This window comes from Notolepis coatsorum, assembly GCF_963971535.1.
Source record: "Notolepis coatsorum genome assembly, chromosome: 5".
In the NCBI taxonomy this organism is placed as follows: Eukaryota; Metazoa; Chordata; class Actinopteri; order Aulopiformes; family Paralepididae; genus Notolepis; species Notolepis coatsorum.
The window spans coordinates 24,858,413-24,873,463 of record NC_140169.1 but is presented as its reverse complement, the minus strand read 5'-3'; the positions used below and the strand labels follow the sequence as shown (position 1 = coordinate 24,873,463).

The window sequence follows — 15,051 nt, the reverse complement described above, 5'->3', positions numbered from 1 at the left end:
AAGCTTTTAACTCTTTGACATTGTTTGTCAGCTGTTCGAGTAGATCAAGCTTCTGGAGTTGATGTTGAATAGATGTTAAAGACTGACTGATGTCACTGGTTGGGTCATCCGCATCACTCGAGCCCAGCTCACTTCGGGTGCGTTTGGTATCGGGTTTGGTGCCTGCCATAGCGTTTTTTTTATAAAACGCGTCAATATAGGCTTCCAGTCCCTCTACCGTCTCGTTAACAGGTGAATCCAGGTTGGAAAAAGTTAAGTTTATCTCTGATCAAAGCATATATAATGGCATTAAAGGGAAGTTTGGCACGGAGTGCAGCTCAGCACTTCAATCAGCAGCCATCTTGGCACAAGTATCCAAACGCTGTGCCTGGTCGTAGACTGGCTTAGAGTAGACGACAGAGTACAGCAACTTGCAATGGGCCTGGTCTACAAGATACACTACACGACCAAGGTACCCATGTACATGTCAAAATACTTCCCAAAGGTCAGTGAATACCACGATCACAACACCAGAGGGAGCTCCACAAATCATGTTAAACCCAGATTTGGCTCAAACAAGGGACTAAACACGTTTCGCAATTATGCCACATCAATGTGGAACGCCCTACCTAAAGCTGTAAAGGAATGTGAATCACTACCCACTTTCAAAACCACTCTCAATGAACACCTACGGGAGACTGAAATTCGAAACTGGCCCCTGTAAATGTCCTAACCCAACCCCCTCCAATGTACAGTAATTTACCTAGTATGGTTGTCAATATTCCAATGTACAGTTTTGCTTGTTTGTACAGTGTCCCCCCCCCCAACCCCCTCCAATGTACAGTAAATTACCTAGTATGGTTGTTGTCAATATTCCAATGTACAGTTTTGCTTGTACAGTTGTACAGTGTTTCCCCCCCCCCAACCTCCTCCAATGTAATTTTTTTTTTTTTTAAACATACATTTTTTTATTAAACATTTATAGACAAACAACACAACATATACAATAACATCAACAACACTATTAATCAGACATAAATAATAAATAAAAACATTTAATATCCAAAAGACGAAAAATAAAAAATACTGACTTAAGCAAATAAAAAACATAAAACAGTTGTCATACCTTAAACCAAAATGAAATTAGAAAACATTAAGTGTGTGACATGGGTTCAGAGACCCTCTTTGAACCTCTTTCCTCCTTTACCCTTCGCCCTCTTGTGGTGTATTTGGTTCTTCCTCTGTGATGTCGTTTTCGTTCCCCTTGTTACCCCATCTTTCTCCAAATTTCTCTTCCTGTAACCTCAGCATGTGTGTTATCCTCTCCATATCCTGTATCTCTTCCACTATTCCTACCCATTGTGCTATTGTCGGTGGGTCTTCCTTGTACCACAGTCTCGTTATTGCTTTTCTGGCCGCTATCAACATTATCTTTATTAAATATTTGTCCCCCCCTTGTATTCCCTCGTGTGTCAGGTCTCCTAAGTAAAGCACCAGTCCTGTTTGTGGTAATCCGTATCCTAATATTCTGATCATTGCCTCCCCTATCTCCTCCCAATACCCCTTCAGCTTCTGACATCCCCAGAATATGTGCGTGTGATTTGTCCCCTCCTTCCCACACATCCTCCAGCATGCTCTTTGTGTTGGTGTATATTTTCCCTTCAGCTCTGGGGTTATAAAGAATCTGATTATGTTTTTCCATCCAAACTCTTTCCATATCCTCGATCCTGTTGTTGAATGTTGCACCTCGCATATGTTCCCCCATTCCTTCGCTGTTATTTCTATCTCTAGCTCTCTCTCCCATTTCTCCCTTATGTAATCGGTCGTGTGTCCCTTGCTGTTCATTATAGCCCGGTATATTGCTGATATTACTCTTCCTTGCCCCCCTTCGTATGCCCATACTATCATCTTTATTATTCCATTCTGTACTTCGTCTTTGGCCCCCCTTATTTCTTTGTTGTAGTAGTCTCTAACCTGTAGATATCTGAAGTGGTCCCTGTTTTCTAGTCCAAATTTCTCCTTTAATTTTTGTAGTGTCTGCATTTCCCCCTTCTCTATCATTTTGCATATCGCTGTTGCCCCCCCCCCCCCTCTCCCACCTTCTGAATCCATGGTCTAACCTCCCTGGTTTGAATCTCTTGTCATGTGCTACCCATCTCAGAACCCCTGACTGCTTCTCCAATTTGTGTGTTTTTACTACTCTGTTCCATATAGTCAAGGTGCATTTGGTGATTGGATCTAATAGTCCCTCTTTTTCTTTAAATAGTTCCCTATCTCCCACCAGAGCTTGCACCTTGTATCCCTCCCCTTCTTTTTCAATGTCTTTCCATCTTGCCTCATATCTGTCGTTACACCAGCACGTCACTGCTCTCAGTTGTGCTGCATAGTAATAATCTTGTAGGCTGGGTACTGCCATCCCTCCCTCTTCCTTTGGTAGTTGTAGTGTTTTATATCTGACCCGTGGTCTTCTCCCCGCCCATATGAACCTCGATATCAGTCTGTCCCACTCCCTGAATTGATTCTGTGGTATTTGTATCGGTAGTGACTGGAATAGGTACAGTAACCTTGATAGTATGTTCATTTTAATGACCTCTATTCTTGAATTGAAGTCCAAGGGCATTACTGTCCATCTCTCTAAGTCTCTCTTGATGTTCTGATTTATCTGTGTATAGTTCGCCTCAAACAGTTTCTCCACCCCTCTCGTGATGTTCACCCCTAAGTATTTAATCTTGTCCATGTCCCATCTTATCCCGTACTGTTCCCTAATTTCCGTCATTGGGGTATAGTTCCATGCTAAGGTCTGTGTCTTTGTCACGTTTAGTTTGTATCCTGAGTAGTGGCCATATTCCTTCAGTAGATCCATCAGTGCCGGGAAGCTCTTGTCTGGTTGCCTCATGTATACTATCACGTCGTCCGCAAACAGGCCTAGTTTATATTCCGTTCCCTTTATCCTTACTCCCTTAATGTCCTCGGTCTGTCTGATCAGTTGTGCCAGTGGTTCTATGAAAACGGCGAAGAGCGTCGGTGAGAGACAACATCCCTGTCTGGTAGCCCTCTCTAATCTGATTCTATCCGTCAAGCTGCCATTCACCTTAACCCTCGCTGTCGGTTCTTGATATAGCGCCTTGATCATCTTCATCGCCCTCCCGTTCAGTCCGAACCTCATCAATGTTTTATATAAAAAAGTCCATCTCACACTGTCGAATGCTTTTTCTGCATCTAGGCTAATCAGTACCGCGCTACCACCTTGTTTTTGTATCTCCTCTACTATGTGTAATGTCTTTCTCACGTTGTCCTGTGTCTGTCTCCCTTTAATAAATCAAGTTTGATCTTCATCTATAATGTCTGGCATAAACGTCTCAAATCTCTTTGATATTATCGATGTATACATCTTGTAATCCACGTTGAGTATGGACACAGGTCTGAAACTACTACATAATTCCCTATCCTTCCCTTCCTTCGGTATCGTGGTGATTATGGCTTCCTTCCACGAGGGGGGCATTTTCCCCTCTTCCATCGTGTGTCTGAACGCCGCCCCTAACATGGGTGCTAATTCAGTTCTAAATGTCTTGTAGAATTCCGATGGGAATCCGTCGCTCCCCGGAGACTTGTTGTTTTTAGCTCTACTAATTGCCTCTTCCAGTTCTCGTTCCATAATTATTTTATTTAATTCTTCATTCTGTTCTTTCCCTATCGATGGTAACTCTAGCTTCTCCAGATATGCTTCTATTTCCTCTTCTCCCGCTGCTTTTGGCTGTGTGTATAGTTTCTCATAGTATTTTCTAAATGTCCTCTCTATTTCAGCTGGGTCTCTCAATATTTCATTAGTCTTTGTATCCCTTATTGTGTGTATCGTGTTCAACTTCTGTTGCGTCCTAATTCTCCTAGCCAACAGTCTGGTCGCTTTTGGTCCCCCTTCATAGTACGTTTGTTTCATGAACCTCGCTTTCTTTTCTATTTCCGTCAATAATTCCCTATTTATCCTGGCCTTTACTTCTTTGATTTCTCCGAGCGTTTCCTGTTCTTTTGATATCTGGTGTCTCCCCTCTAGCTTCTTCAGCTTCCCTATCAGATTGTGATATGTCTCCGTTCTGGCCTTCTTCAGCATTGCTGTCTTCTCCATCAATTTCCCCCTTATCACCACCTTCAGTGTGTCCCATAGAATGTTCGGATCTACCGCCCCGTTGTCATTTTCTTCCTTGTATCTGGCTATCTCCTCCTTGATCTGACTCACCACCCCCTTGTTATTTAATATTCCTACATTTAGTCTCCAGATCGTGTTCCTCCGTCTCCCTTCTAGATCTACTGTCAGATATATGGCACTGTGATCCGATATGTCCGCTACTCCTATTCTGCTCTCCCGTACCCTGTAACTGTCCCCCGTCATCATCAAAAAGTAGTCTATTCTCGCATATGTCACGTGCGGGTGTGAGTAATGTGTGTATTCCCTGTCCATGGCGTGCATCCCCCTCCAAACATCTGTAATTCCCATTTCCGTCATCTGAATATTCATATATCGACTGATTGGTGCCCGTCCTTTTCTAGTACTCGTGGTGTCTAGGTCGTGATTCAGTACTACATTAAAATCTCCCGCGCATATCAATATCCCTTCTAGTTCCATCACTATCATATCAAAAATGGTCTCATATAAATCCCTCTCACTCTCTGGGGGTGCATAAACATTCACTAACGATGCGTGTACTCATCCGTTCGTCTCCTCCCGCCTCCTCTCCCCTCCTTCTCCGTCTCTGGCCTCCTCGTCCGTCTCCGCCTTCGGTCTGTCACGTCTCACCTCGGCCTTCTCCTCTCTCCTCCCTCCTCTCCCGGGCCTCGATCTCCCACTCTGGTCCATCTGCGTGCCCCCTCCAATCTCTGCTGCAGGCTCCGCGTCTGGCCCTCCTGTCTCCTTCCCTCTCCGTCCTCCGCCATCTGCATCCCCCGTCGCCTCATCTCCTCCGTCGCCTCCCGCGCCGTCGCGTATGTCACCGTCCCTTCCTTCCAGTGAATCCTTAGCGAGGTCATGGGTGACTGGAATTTCATTCCGTTTTCTTTCAGAATTCTCTTCAGTCCCGCGTAGGACCTGCGTGTTATTGCCACCGCTGTCGAGTAATCTTGATCAAACGACAGTCTTTTCCCCTCGATTTCTATCTTTTTGGTCCACGCGGTTCTGAGTATCAATTCCTCAAGAATCTCAAATCTCAGAAAGTTAATAATCACCGCCCTCTGAGGTCTGTCCGGTTTCGGTCTCGGAGCCAACGCCCTGTGGGCCCTCCATTTTTTCCAGTCCCGTCTCCTTCATTTGTTCCTTGGATATTGGATCACCGATTCCCCTTCGACTCCTTCTTTCAATCCCCTTATTCTGATGTTATTTCTCCGTGACCTCCCCTCCATGTCCGATATCTTTGTCTCCATCTGTTCTTGCTTTTGAATCGCACACGTTAACACCTCGTGTATCTCTGTGCTCCATTCCTCCATCTGCGCCGTTCTAGTCTGTACCTCTGTTACGTTACTGTCCTGTTCCGCCATCTTCTCATCCACCCTTTTGATTTCTGTATTCATTTCACCTCTGAAGTCCTCCTGTTCCTTCCTCAATTCCTCCCGTAACTTCCCAATATCATTTCTTATCGTGTCCGAGTTCAATTTCATGTTCGCCTGCATCGTGTCCGAGTTCAATTTTATGGTCGCCAATATCCCGGCCTGCATGAGCACGGCCCATCCTGGCATTTCCTTGTCTGTCTTAGCCGAGACTCCCCCTTCCTCCGCCTGCTCCTTCTCGGTCTCGCCTCGGGGGTTCTGCTCCATCGAACTCTCCTCTTCCTGTGAGTTCTCCATTTCTCTTTCCTTCATATTTGTTTTCTCCTCCTTCCTTCTCGTTTGCATCTTCATTTTTGATCACTTTCCGTCACTTTTCGGGTCCTTATTTCTCCGTTTTTCGCTCTTTTGACCAGGAGCCTCACCGCATGCGTGCTACTCTTCCGCTCTCATACCGGAACCAATGTACAGTTTTTACGTCAAATGTATATACTCCCTTTTCTGGACTCTTTTTGTATCACAAACAGTACTGTATTTGCAAATCTGGTATGTCATAAATGTATAGATGTAGCAGTACTGTCTATCTGTATGTCATGTATGTCATATATGTCCTGATGAATTGAAAATGGGGGACCCTGATGTAAACAAGACGAAAGTCTTTCTCTGGTCTGCATCCCCTTAACAATTGTGTGTATTGAGCTGTACTGTATTGTACCCATTCTGCAATCTGTTAATAAAGTTTTCAAGAGCTATCAACAAGAGAATGAAAACATGTCTCAATTCTTATTTCCCGTGGTGGAGCTACCCATCTGTTTGTTTACATTTGGATCACAGATTGGGCCTTTACACACACACACATGGAGAATCAAGGAAAGAGGGTGGGGTAAACAAAAAAAGACAAAATACAGCAAAAAACTATTAAAAACTCATATTTATCTGTTGTCTAGTGCTAGTCCTTGTATCAAGAGCTATCAACAAGAGAATGAAAACATGTCTCAATTCTTATTTCCCGTGGTGGAGCTACCCATCTGTTTGTTTACATTTGGATCAAAGATTGGGCCTTTACACACGCACGCACTTATCTAAAATAATATATATTCCAGTACCCAATGCTCAATACAATGGTTTCTTAAGACTTTCCATGTCATAGGACCCAGGCTCAATGAAATATATCACAAACATATATTACTACTGTTGTCATGTGGGGACCCACCAGAGGAAACCCATACCCATAGTTTAAGAAACCAGTCCCTATACCATGGCTGCTCAATGTAGGGTCCACAGGCAAAATCCGTCCCATCAAAACATTATATTTGGCCCTCCGAAGAAAAGTACTAGATATTCTACTTGTTCTACTTTGGTGCAATCTAACATTATTTGGCCCACGACCCACGTGATGTTCTTCTCAGCCTTTGGCCTCCATGTCTAAAGGTTTCGGCCACGCTGCTCTATGCAATGCAGAGTAGATTCAGCCTGTTGGTGTTGTGGTGCAGAGTCAGACCTGAGACTTGAAGTAGGTTTCCTGCGGAGCCCCCAGCACGTCAGCAGAGGCGATGTCCAGATGGAGCAGGATCTGTCTGAACGACGGTCTGTTCCTGGGCTTGCCTTGCCTGGGAGGAGGAGACAACAAGCAGGGAAAATAGAGGAGAGATATATGAGCGAGAACTGTATAGAGAGTCTGTTTTGTACTGGATTGTGTTGTATGGTAGTGTACAATTTAATCTGAAAACCCCATCCTCTTTTTTTTAATCCTCCAATCACATCATGTAGCTTTACAAAGTTTGTCTTGAGGGAAGCAACTCCAAAATTGCGATTGGAGCATCAAGAAAAGAGGGCGGGGCTTTAGATAGGTCAATTGTCCTGCATAGTGTATTGTAACTGTAACTGAGGGGTACAATTCCCTGACTGTATTACTAGATATGATACTTACTACCACTACCTTTGTACTTAATATTCGGCCACCCAGTACACGGCATAAATATATTATCATGAACACTCTCACGTAGATGAAACGGATCCAACACAAATGTACGAATTAGAAACAGGTCTTTATTTCCTACACAGCGATGGTGTGTAGAATAAGCACTTAATCACTTAATTACATTTATGAATTGAAATAGTATGCACTTTTATGGCAAGGAGTATTCGTCGGTATATCAATAGATAATGTCCAATCTCTGAAGGCGCAGGTGGTAAATATACGACCTGGAATAGTTAAGGAATAACAGCAATGATACTCCAATGATTATAGGCTGGATACACTAGAGGGGGTTAATCCGGTCGCTTGTAAGCCGACAGGAGTAGGAGGGGGGGGGGGGGGTAGAATCCAGCTGCCTCGTCCGGCCAAGGGTATCCCAGGAGAACCCACTGTAGTGCCGTTCAATGCGCCGGCGATCCTTGGACCACAGATGAAAGCAGGTGGACTCTTTGTGGGCCGGCTCTCTCCGGTCCACGGGGGAGAGATGTGGAGAGACCTCGTCTTGCAGAGCGTCTCCTCACCTTGCGTCCTCTCCAGGGGGGGGGGTTCCAACACACAGTAGTGTCGGGGGTCTTTATCCATAGAATAATCAAAGTATCCAAAGCATAATCCGTGCCTGGGAAGGCGGGCTGTCGTCGGTAGAATAATCCGGTATACAGGTCCACTCGCTCGTCGGCTCTGGGGCTCCTCGGGTGCAGCTTCACATAGGGTCAACCACCCTGGGTAAGCAGCCAGTTCTCTGCCCGAAACGATGGGGTACTGACTACGGTAGTATTCTCACCGCACGAAGCACTATATATTAACAGACTATTATTAGCTTAATAGACTACGTCCAACTCGACGATATAGTGCCAAATATGACTATTCAAATATTAATATACACGATGTCTCAATACCGATGGTAGGCCGAACTTGGCCTTACTCCCACACGTGGCATCGCGGGGAGGCTTTACGTCTGTGACTCTATTGGAGGGTAAGAAACTGGACTGAAAAGAAAGTCCTACTTTAGTAGCGCAGTATATATACGCACTATGAACAAATAGTCCCATTAGTGGTGCGGTAGCCAAATTCCTACGCGGAACTAGGACTTGTTCGTACATGTCGAGCGGTACGTTTGAACTGGGTCTGAGGGGTATGGCAGCCTGGCACCAAGGTCTCGACCAATAGTAGAATGGAGACTATTATGGGATGTTCAGTAGGCTAGAATGGATATTCAATGCATATTGTACAAGGAATATACAAGGGATATCAGGGAATATTAGAGAATATACAAATACAATTAAATATATATATATAAATAAATATATATATTCGGTTTAATCTGGCCCTTCACAACAGCCACCCCCTGAATAGGTCCCAGACCTAATCAGTTAAACGGAGACAGATTAATCGCGTTGTCTATTTACACATAAGGGTTTGCTGTAGGGGTCAGTCAACTTCACAAAGTCATAGGGTTGTAGGGTCATGGTCATCATCGATTGTGTCTGGGAGTCGAGGCAGTTCTATGAGCCTTGCCACGGGACGGGTGTAAGTGCGACCCTGGACGAGCACTTCAGCTGCTCGGACCTTGCCGTCGGCACCGGTGATCACTTTGCTTACGCGGCCGGCCGGCCACATAGCTCTGGGCAGTGATTGATCAATAATCATGACGACTGTTCCTTCTGTCAAATTGTCTCTCTCCTTTACCCACTTCTGGCGGGTCTGTAGAGACGGTAGGTAGTGCTTAATGTCATCCGGTAGATTGGGGGCTCTGCGTAGGCGACCACCCACTCTGATGAGGGTGTGAGCGTCGCTCTCGGGGGCCAGGTGAATTAATCTGCTGTCGGATGGGACGGGCTTTCCTCCCTGTAGACAGGCCAATTCATCGGGGAACGAGTCTCTCTGGGCTCGCTGCAGTAGAAGCAATTCTGCTTCCTCGTAGTTAGCTGCTGACATATCAGCGGGGGACTTGCACTCCGGGTGGTACCGCAGGAATGTTCTTTGTTGTGCACTCTCTATGGACGTGCAATCGTTTATGTTAGGGTCGGTGGAGGCTACGGTGCTCAATCCACAGAACACAGACTTCTTAATTTCCACCTCCTCTGGACTTGCTTCCCTCGGGATAGGCATGGGCCACTGTCCTTCCGGGAGTCTTAGGAATGCGGGGCCGTCACTGTAGACATTGTGACGGGTGAGGTCATCCAGGGGCATCCCCCGGGTGATGACGTCAGCTGGGTTCTGTTTTGTATCAACGTAGCGCCACTCTGTTTCTCCGGTTAACTCTTCGGTTAAGTCTTGAATCTCGGTGACTCTGACTCCCACGAAGACTTTGTACTTGCATGAGTCCGATTTGATCCAGGCGAGTACTGTCGTGGAATCTGACCACAGGATTGTTCTAGACACCGGTATGGTGAGCTCACGTTGGATGAGCGTGGCTAGGTGCGCTCCGGCTAGGGCTGCGCAGAGCTCTAGACGTGGGATAGATTGTTGCTTGCGTGGGGCTATTCTCGAGCGGGCGAGGACAAATGCTGTGTAGATCTCTCCCCCCTGGTCTTGGGCCCGCAAGTAGGCTACTGATCCGTATGCGACCTCTGAGGCATCACTGAAGACGTGTAAGTCCATTTTACATGTCTCTGGCCTCACCGTGGGTGGGAAGTAGCTTCGGCGCATATTAACGCCTGGGAGTGAGTGGAGCTCCATCTCCCACTCTCTCCAGGTGGATGCAAGGTGTGCGGGAATGGGGTCGTCCCAGCCCTGGTCCTTGTCCCACAATGCTCGTACAATCATTTTTGCCCTGGTGGTGTACGGTAGAATACATCCTAGCGGGTCATATTGTCGGGCGAGTGTTGTGTACACACTCCGTCTGGTGGTCGGCGCCGCCGCCGGCCTTCCCTGCTCCGTAGTCAGGGGCTTGTGTCTGTAGTGAAGCGAATCTGTTTTGAATCGCCACACCAATCCCAGGGTCATCTCCTGGGCTTCTCCCGGGATTGTAGCCATCCAGGTCTCGCTGCTGGCTGCCTTGTCCTCGGAGGAGAGGCTGCGCAGTACTTGCGGATCGCTGCTGGCCCACTGCCTGAGATCAAAGCCGCCTTTGATCAATGAGGCGCGGAGTTTAATCAGGAGAGCCTCGGCTTCTTCCTGGGTTGAAAGGCTTTGTAGACAGTTGTCTACGTAGAAGCTGTTCTTTACGCTGTGTCGGACCTCTTCGTCCGCTGCTGGGTCCTCTGCTACATGTTTCTGTAGTGCAAATGTCGCACAGCAGGGGCTGCACGTCGTTCCGAAGGGGAGGACTTCCCATTGGTAGATGGCTGGGTGCTCATCTCCTGGCTTCTCTCTCCATAGGAACCGTAACAGGGGCTTGTCCGCCTCTACTAATCTCACCTGCAGGAACATTCCTTTAATGTCCCCGCTGATGGCCACCTTTTCCTGGCGGAAGCGGAGTAGAACGCCGAGTAGGGAGGGGCCGAGTGTGGGACCGGGCAGTAACTCTTTATTCAGATTTTGGGATCCGATCTGGTAGCTGCAGTTAAATACTATGCGGTCTTTACCGTTGTGATGGACCTTGTGGTGGGGCACGTACCACGATTCAGTGGTCTGGTCAGCCTCTTTAATGTCCATCTTTGTGACGTGTCCCGCTGTGATGAGCTTCTCAATCTCAGCGCGGTATACACTCTCTTGGGCGGGGTTCTTGGCTAAGCGCCGCTCCGTGTTCAGCAGGTACCGTTCTATGGCGTCTGTCTTGGCGTGGAAAGTAGGCATTCCTTCTCGCCGCAGGAGTGGCGTGGCGTATCTCAACACGCCGTTGACCGGGACTCTCTTGGTCCCTGTCTCGAGGAGGTGAATGGCGTAAATGTCATCTTTAGAGCGAATGTCTTTCTTTCCATTCTTAAAGGGCATTTGTTCCAAGCTCCATAGCCGCTCTACGTGTTGCAGGAGTGCGGTTTCTCCCTCTGTGACTCGGGAGTGGAGACATCTAGTGGCTGTACTTCGGTTGAGAGATTTGGCGAGCGGGCCTTGGAGAGTCCATCCCAAACGGGTCTCGACTGCTGCAGGACAGCCTCGGGGTCCGGTATGAACCCGGTCTATCGGGACAATGAGGTCTGCATGGTCGGAGCCTATCAACAGGGTCGGCATAGCATTGTCTATGAGCGGGATCGGTAACTTGCGCAGATGTGCATATTTCTCCATCAGCTTGGCGACGGGGTATGTGTACCGCGACAGTCCTATTTCTTGGCTGGTGAAAGCGTCTGCAATCTGGTACCGTCGCTCAGGCTGGCCGCTTGCTGCGATAGAGAATGAGACATTCTCGCCCTTTATCGTCTTCAAATCTCGTCTTGTTGTCCGAATTGTCATTTGGGTTTCGCTTCCCCGCAGCCCTAGCTGGGCCGCAGCGGAGGCGAGCAGCAGGGTCTTCTCTGACCCGTCATCGAGGACGGCGTAAGTGTCCAGGACTTTATTCTGGTAGCTTAGTGTCACACGCACTACTTTTAGGAGTACTCGGGCTCCACTGCTGCTGGCGGGATCGATGTACATGACGCTCGCTTTGCGGCTGGATGGTGCAGGTGAAGGGCGCCGTCTGTTACTGTCGTGAAGTATGTCCAGATGGGCTCCATCGCACTTGGTGCACCTTTTCTTTAAGCGGCATTCGGCTGCCATGTGTGAGCGCGCACAGCGAAAACAGCGCTTGTTGGACTTTATCCATTGACCTGCTTCCTCCGCGTTCAGCTTGGGGAAGGAGTCACATTGCGCTAGCCAGTGTTCTTTCTCACAGTAGGGGCACACTATCTTCCACTTCTCCGTTCTGGAGGGGGTACTGTGGCTCCTGCTGCTCGGTACTGACTCCGATTGGTGCATCACAGTCACCGATCTTCTTCCATCATTTAGTCGTCTGGTTCCTTCTCTGGAGCCAGGGGTGCTCCGTCCGAATGTATCTAGCCGTAGGCTGCTGACTTCTCTCGCCAGGAAGTCTGCTAGATCGAGGAGGTTCGGTTCGGGGCCATTCGGGTCTCTGTGGTCCCTCTGCCGCCTAAAGCGCTCCTGACGAGCGGGCGGCAGCTTCTCCAGGATCCTTTCCACATTTGAGTTGGCGTAAAGTTCATACTTCCCCTTCTCTCTTTGCGCTCCCAACATCCCTACCAGGGACTGCACTCTGATGGACAGGTCGTCCAGTGCTCGATTGTCTATTGCTGGGGGTAAGCGGTCGATGTGTCGGATCTCCTGGATCACGTAATCCCATATGCGCCCATACCTCTGGTCCAATGCTACCAGCGCTGCTGTGTATGGGGTGGTGGAAGTCGCGTAGGCGAGCGCTATATTATGTGCGCGGGGCACCTTTAAGTGCTGCAGTAGGATGGCGTATTTGTGGCGTTCATCCAATACATCCACCAACATGGTCTCCAGACACATGCGGAGTTCTGTATACTGGGCCCGGTTCTCTTGGGTGAAGTCGGGTACCATAGGCGTGCCAATGTATGACGCTGACTGTGGATACATCGGCGAGCGTTGGGGGAGAGGCCTCCTAGGCGAGTCTCCTCCCGCTCCTTGGTATGGGCTGGTACCGGCAGTGTACCATGGCCCGCTTGTCCAGGTGCTGTTCCTCGGTGCGGGTCGTGCGTCGTGCTCACCCGTGTATAGAGTCGGGGGTCTGTAGCGCAGCTCCGCGGGAGTATAGCCTGGGCTGTACCGGACCTCCTGCCCGGAGTACTGTGCTGTCTTCGGGCGCGGTTCTCCTCCTCTTCCTCTTCGTCTTCAGTTAGGTCATCCAGTGCTTGTAGTCTCTGGTTTAGCCTCTCCACAGGATATGCTGCTCCTTCCCGGTTGCTAGGTCTCGCTTGGACCGGTGGGGGGAGGTGGTCTGTGGGGGGTATAGACCTCGTCTGTTGGTCAAGTTCAGGGTTGTTTACTCGGCTAGGGGATGCCGCCCTGGAGGTGTGTCTAGACGAGTTCCTGGAGCCTCTGGCGGAGGGAGAGGGTGTTGTCCGTCTGATCAGCTGTTCTATTAGTTGCGCTTGCTGTCTGTCGCGCTCTGCGTCCCGTAGAGCACCAGCAGCTGCTCGCTGGCTGTCTGCTCGGTCTCGGGCCACATTCTCTTCCATCTGAATGCGTCTTATTTCCAGGCGTATGTGCTCTTCTTCGCTCCGTTGCTGTATCTGCAATCGATCGCGTTCACCCTGGAGTCTATCGCGTTCAGTAGAGGCTTTCAGGCTGACGAGGAATGCCTGCTGTAGGGTCCTCTCTGCCTCGCTGGGAGAAGGCGGTTGTATAGGGGAGCCTTCCCTCGGGGTACTCCTTGCGGAGCCTTGGAGCTCTATCTCCACGGTGCTCTCCCCGTCTTCTTCCGTGCCGAGTTCTCTCTCGGTAGCGTTGTATTCCTCCCGGGACTCATCGGGGACTACTTCTTCAGTACTGGCGGGGTGTGAAGTCATGTCTGGTTCCCACTGGTCCCCACCGTGAACTTGGTCAGTTACATTAGAGCCCGTAGGGGCCTCTATGGTCGGGGGAAGTCTGGGCGTTGGGGTTAGACATACTTTTACTTTCTAGTTTTACCGCGTTTACTGTTAGTAGAAGACTAGGTTGTTGACTGACAGCGTAAGCCTCTAAGTACTGAGGGAGCCGTCGTTCGCGCTGCGGGCGTTGGTTAGGAGGATCGTTTCGTGGAGTGTTCATCATAGGCCATTTCAATATTAATAACACTATATTAATATTACACTAATTACCCTCCGGCTCGAAGGACCAATTGTAACTGAGGGGTACAATTCCCTGACTGTATTACTAGATATGATACTTACTACCACTACCTTTGTACTTAATATTCGACCACCCAGTACACGGCATAAATATATTATCATGAACACTCTCACGTAGATGAAACGGATCCAACACAAATGTACGAATTAGAAACAGGTCTTTATTTCCTACACAGCGATGGTGTGTAGAATAAGCACTTAATCACTTAATTACATTTATGAATTGAAATAGTATGCACTTTTATGGCAAGGAGTATTCGTCGGTATATCAATAGATAATGTCCAATCTCTGAAGGCGCAGGTGGTAAATATACGACCTGGAATAGTTAAGGAATAACAGCAATGATACTCCAATGATTATAGGCTGGATACACTAGAGGGGGTTAATCCGGTCGCTTGTAAGCCGACAGGAGTAGGAGGGGGGGGGGGGGTAGAATCCAGCTGCCTCGTCCGGCCAAGGGTATCCCAGGAGAACCCACTGTAGTGCCGTTCAATGCGCCGGCGATCCTTGGACCACAGATGAAAGCAGGTGGACTCTTTGTGGGCCGGCTCTCTCCGGTCCACGGGGGAGAGATGTGGAGAGACCTCGTCTTGCAGAGCGTCTCCTCACCTTGCGTCCTCTCCAGGGGGGGGGGTTCCAACACACAGTAGTGTCGGGGGTCTTTATCCATAGAATAATCAAAGTATCCAAAGCATAATCCGTGCCTGGGAAGGCGGGCTGTCGTCGGTAGAATAATCCGGTATACAGGTCCACTCGCTCGTCGGCTCTGGGGCTCCTCGGGTGCAGCTTCACATAGGGTCAACCACCCTGGGTAAGCAGCCAGTTCTCTGCCCGAA

At 48.6% G+C, this 15,051-nt stretch overlaps 1 protein-coding gene across 1 annotated transcript in view; it reads right to left on the bottom strand.

Annotated features, from left to right (window-relative positions):
* The window catches only part of map3k13 (mitogen-activated protein kinase kinase kinase 13), a 132,528-nt gene that overhangs the window by 24,303 nt on the left and 93,174 nt on the right, over positions 1–15,051 (bottom strand). Inside the window, exon 8 of the mRNA XM_084314962.1 lies at positions 7,013–7,121. Within this exon, the coding sequence (XP_084171088.1) occupies positions 7,013–7,121 (109 nt within the window). The remainder of the gene's footprint in view (positions 1–7,012; positions 7,122–15,051) is intronic.